Source organism: Montipora foliosa, chromosome 2 (assembly GCF_036669935.1).
Source record: "Montipora foliosa isolate CH-2021 chromosome 2, ASM3666993v2, whole genome shotgun sequence".
Taxonomy (NCBI): domain Eukaryota; kingdom Metazoa; phylum Cnidaria; class Anthozoa; order Scleractinia; family Acroporidae; genus Montipora; species Montipora foliosa.
The window spans coordinates 28,724,919-28,729,790 of NC_090870.1; the positions used below are offsets into that span (position 1 = coordinate 28,724,919).

At 41.6% G+C, this 4,872-nt stretch overlaps 1 protein-coding gene across 1 annotated transcript in view; it reads left to right on the forward strand.

Moving 5' to 3' along the window:
- The first annotated feature begins 1,729 nt into the window (after positions 1-1,729).
- Positions 1,730-4,872, forward strand: part of LOC137991442 (uncharacterized) — a 3,828-nt gene continuing 685 nt past the window's right edge. The window contains exon 1 of the mRNA XM_068836528.1: positions 1,730-4,872. This exon is cut by the window's right edge and continues 685 nt beyond it. Within this exon, the coding sequence (XP_068692629.1) occupies positions 1,730-4,872 (3,143 nt within the window).

Sequence of the window (4,872 nt, forward strand, 5' to 3'; positions counted from 1 at the left end):
AACCATGTGTCTAGATCCTGCAGTTCGGTATCGTCAGTTCACAATGCTTGAAATTATTGAGGGTTCTCCGTCACTTGTTCCCATGCTCTACAAAGTTGAGTACGTACAAGTTCAATTGACTTACTGTTCTTTCGTGACTCCAGATTCTTGTATATAGTGTTTCTCTTTGTCAAATTAGATCTCACTGATTTCCTTCTGTTCTTTATCATCTGAAGCTTGTTTTGACCAGGAACATCGGTGTGATGGCTCAAATAGCTTGGAAGGTTCCGTTCACTCACAGCGAGTGGCGTTGCATGAGAGTTTTCCTCCTCTGCCGCTGATGTTTCCTCGTGCAATTTTGTCGACTTTTCCGCCATGATTCGATTTCACGCTTCTTTAATCGAACGCCGATACTATTTCATTTTATCCGCCTGGAAGAATTAACCCTTAGGACAGTCGCTCGGGAGGAAAAACTTCCAATACGTAGCACACACTGCCATTTCGTTTTGGCACAAGTATATTTTATCCCATGATAAGTTGACACGTCCTAGTCTCCAACGCGGCAGAAAGCCTAGGGCTTCACATCAAATTAACGAAAAACAATAAAACCATCTCTCCATCAGTCAAACCTCAACCACTGATTCGTTTCTCCAATTAAAACTTTACCGGAAACTACAAGCATCTGATTATCTTTCAGCACTCGTCGAAGACATTGCATCTAAGAAATACCGACTTCCCCATGCCTCCAGATGAGCTAGTTTTATTGGCGTTTACGTTATCGATTTTGGGCCAATTATCTCCAGTGTGCTCTTGGATATCATCAAAGGTACTAGCACCAAATAGTGTGACTTAGATGCACTGCCGGCCTCACTTAAGAAAGAATTCGTTACCACTCTATTACCTGCAGATATGGTATTACTGGTACTACGATCAACTGGTTCTCATCTTACCTCTCAGACCGTAAGCAGTACTTGACCATCCACAATCTGCTTTCCTCAATTCGCGCTCCTAATTGTATCGTCATTGATTATAATTTCACATAATTACGTGCACATAACGTGACAAACGATAATTGCCTAATTACTAATTGACACAGAAACAACTGTGATAAGACAGCATCTGAAGGCCATCGGATTTCGAACTACATACCACATACTACATATTGTATTGACTGACCACTGCTTCAATTATGCGTTACACTTCTGCTACCAAACGGAATAAAGTTGTTTGAAACCGATCGCTTATTGAATATTGGTATACACCGATACATTCGAAATCCGTGAGAATCCTCCAGGAATGGCAGAAGAGGCGGAGAGAGAGGAAGCGAAGAGAATTAGGACATCAGCCAAGGCAAGATTCACAAGGAAACGAAATGAATTCTTTAAGTCCGTCGATGAAAACAAAGGCATGGAAGCAGTTAAAAGAACCTTTGCGGACTTACATGAAGCTTGGAATATCGTCGAAGGTAAGCATGATATTTACATGATACACTTAGCCGAAGACGAAATAGAGCAGAACGAAGCATGGATAAACGAATTGCAAGAATTATACGAAGAGGCAGCGACTACTCACACGCAGTACGTCAACGACCACACCTTACACGAGCAGAAACGAGTGGAAGAATTTCACAAACAGGAATCAATGAGAGTGGAACAAGAAAAACTCAGACGACTATTGGAACAATTTAGTATAAAAAAAGAAGTCCATGAAAACTATCTTTGACACATTAGTGAAACACGCATACGATGCAATGGCATCCCAAAATGCCCCCGAAGCTTTGCGCAAAACCGAAAGAGATTTAGATATCGCGCTCGCGGATTGTAAGGCATTACGTAACACAATGCTCGAGCTACTTGACAACGAAGACGTTGACGATAGCAAGGCAAAAGACAAAAACAATCCGCTACAACTTGAAAAAATCAAGATGCCGTCATTTCACGGAAACGTAAGAAATTATCCACAATTCAAAACAGATTTTGAAAAACAAGTCATGCCGTCAATTAATGCCGAGAACGCATCATATGTTCTCCGATCATGTCTTGGAAAGGAACCAGCCGATACGGTAAAAAGCGTCGATGATGATATTATTGCGATGTGGAAGAGACTGGACGAAAAATACGGCGATCCTGCAAAGGTTGCTGACGTCGTAATGTGCGCCATTCAAAACATAAAACCTATCAGAGAAGGCGAAAACAAAAAATTCGTCGAATTTATCAATGTCATCGACGACGGTTACCGAGACTTGAGAAGATTAGGTCTAGAGAAAGAAATAACCACAACCAGTTCTGTTAGCATAATAGAAAGAAAATTGCCAAATGATATTAAAAGAGAATGGGCGAAACTGGTAAGCTCCGAACACAGTACCATCGATAAAAGAGACAAGTTTCCAAGTCTGTTAAGATTTCTCCTTGAGCAAAAACAAGCAATAGAATACGAGAACGCAGAACTACGCTCAAACAGCAACGTTCCAGTAAGGGGTTCGCTTCATTATCTAGAGAAAAAGGATGACAAAGTCGCCTTCCCAGAAGGACAAGGTACATCCCGCTATAAGCGAAACAAATGCCTATACCATGAAGGTGCTAATCACTGGACTCATGAATGCAGGCTTTATCTCTCAAAACCAATACAAGAAAGGCGTGACACATTAAAGGAAAGGGGAGCATGCTGGTCCTGCTTAAAACGGGGTCACAGAACTCAAGACTGTAGAGGCAAGAAACCATGTGGCGTTAACGACTGCAATAGGTTTCACCACAAAACACTACATGAAGAAGAACAGGACAAAAAATCACCAACTAACATTGTTTCCGTAAGCGGTACTGCAAGTGTGTGTAATAACAAAATTGAAACGTGCTTACTCCAAATACAGAAGATACCTACAAAGAATGGATTTGCAAACGTTTTGTGGGACACGGGGGCGTCATTATGTTTTATCACAAATGCAAAGGCAAGAGCTGAAAACCTCAAGGGTATCAAGGCTCAACTATCAATTATCAAAGTAGGTGGCGAAAGTGAAACCGTGGACACTTTTAAGTACAAGCTCCCACTTATTGACAAACAGGGCAAAGCAATCGTGTTCGACGTTTACGGAATCGACAAGATAACCTCCCCCATTCCATCAATCGACATACAGGGGATCTCTAAACTATTCAAAGACGTAGACGAGGAAGATTTAATAAGGCCCACCGGAGAGGTTGATACCTTGATAGGTTATGAATACGCAGACTTCCACCCCTTAAAGGAACAAAGTTCTGGACCTCTACTTTTATTGAGAAATCAGTTCGGACGATGTATCGGTGGAACACACCCAGTTCTTAAAGGAACCAACGAAAAGTCCCTCATTGGAACAACGTACGCCCATCATGTCAAGATGGTAAGAATCGAAGACTTCTACAACATGGAGAATCTCGGAATACAGTGTAAGCCTCGCTGCGGTGGATGCAAGTGCGGGAGATGCTCACTGGGTAGCAATGCCTACACAATCAAGGAAGAAAAGGAGTTAGCATTAATTGAGAAAAATTTGAGCCATGACGCAAAAGAAAAATTCTGGACTGCAGAATATCCTTGGATCAGAGATCCTTTTGATCTCCCAGACAACAGAAGAGCAGCATTCGGTATGCTAATATCAACCGAAAAACGACTTTCTAAAAATAAGAAACACGCTGAAACCTATCAACAACAAATACAGGACATGATAGATAGAGATGTAGCTCGCAAACTAACACAAGAAGAATTGCAGAAATACAAAGGACCTGCTCACTACATTTCACATCACGAAGTGCTGAAACCAGACTCCAAGTCTACACCAGTAAGAATTGTCTTTAACAGCAGTGCCAATTACATGGGTCATGTACTAAACGAATATTGGGCTAAGGGACCCGACCTTTTAAACAGTCTCCCAGGAATACTTATCCGATTTAGAGAGAATGAAATAGCATTCATAGGCGACATCAAGAAAATGTACCACACAGTCAGAACGGGAGTGTTAGAACAACACACGCACCGCTTCCTCTGGAGAGATATGGATGTAACTAGGGAACCAGACACATATGTTATTCAGAGGGTTTCTTTTGGAGATAAACCCTCTGGAACTATAGCAACTGTAGCACTACGAAAAACAGCAGAGATGGCTAAAGAAAATTACCCGCAAGCATCTGAGCTCCTCATAAACAATACATACATGGATGATATCATCAATAGCGTTAACAACGTTGAAACTGCCAAAAGGCTCACGAATGAAATGGAAACCATCTTGAGTTACGGAAACTTCAAAATAAAGGAATGGATATATTCACATGACAAGACTGCTCCAGACCAGGATCTTATACCAACTAACACGAAAACAGCACACGAGAAAGTGCTTGGTATTGTATGGAATCCAATTACGGATAATTTCTGCTTCAAAATCAATCTAAATGTTACACCAAAAGGCAAGAAACGACGCCCCAAACAAAATCAAGATACGACTACTAATACCTCCAAGATTTTAACGAAGAGGATAATTCTATCTCAAGTAAATAGTGTTTATGATCCACTCGGATTAGCAAGTCCTCTGACCGTCAGGGCAAAGATTCTCATGAGACGGTTGTGGCTTCACAACCCAAAATTGGAATGGGATGATCCTATACCCGACGAAGATCACCAGAACTGGGCTAACTTCTTACAGGATCTGAGTAAGATGGAAAAGATTAAAGTGAATCGATGCGCTAAACCTAAAGAAGCAACGGGAAATCCAATCCTCGTGATATTCAGCGACGGATCTAATGATGCATATGGCGCATGTGCGTATGCTAGATGGAGACTTCGTAATGGAGACCACGCAACCAACCTCATCTTGTCCAAAAACCGCCTCGCACCTTCCAAGAAACTATCGATCGACCGGATAGAACTCTGTGG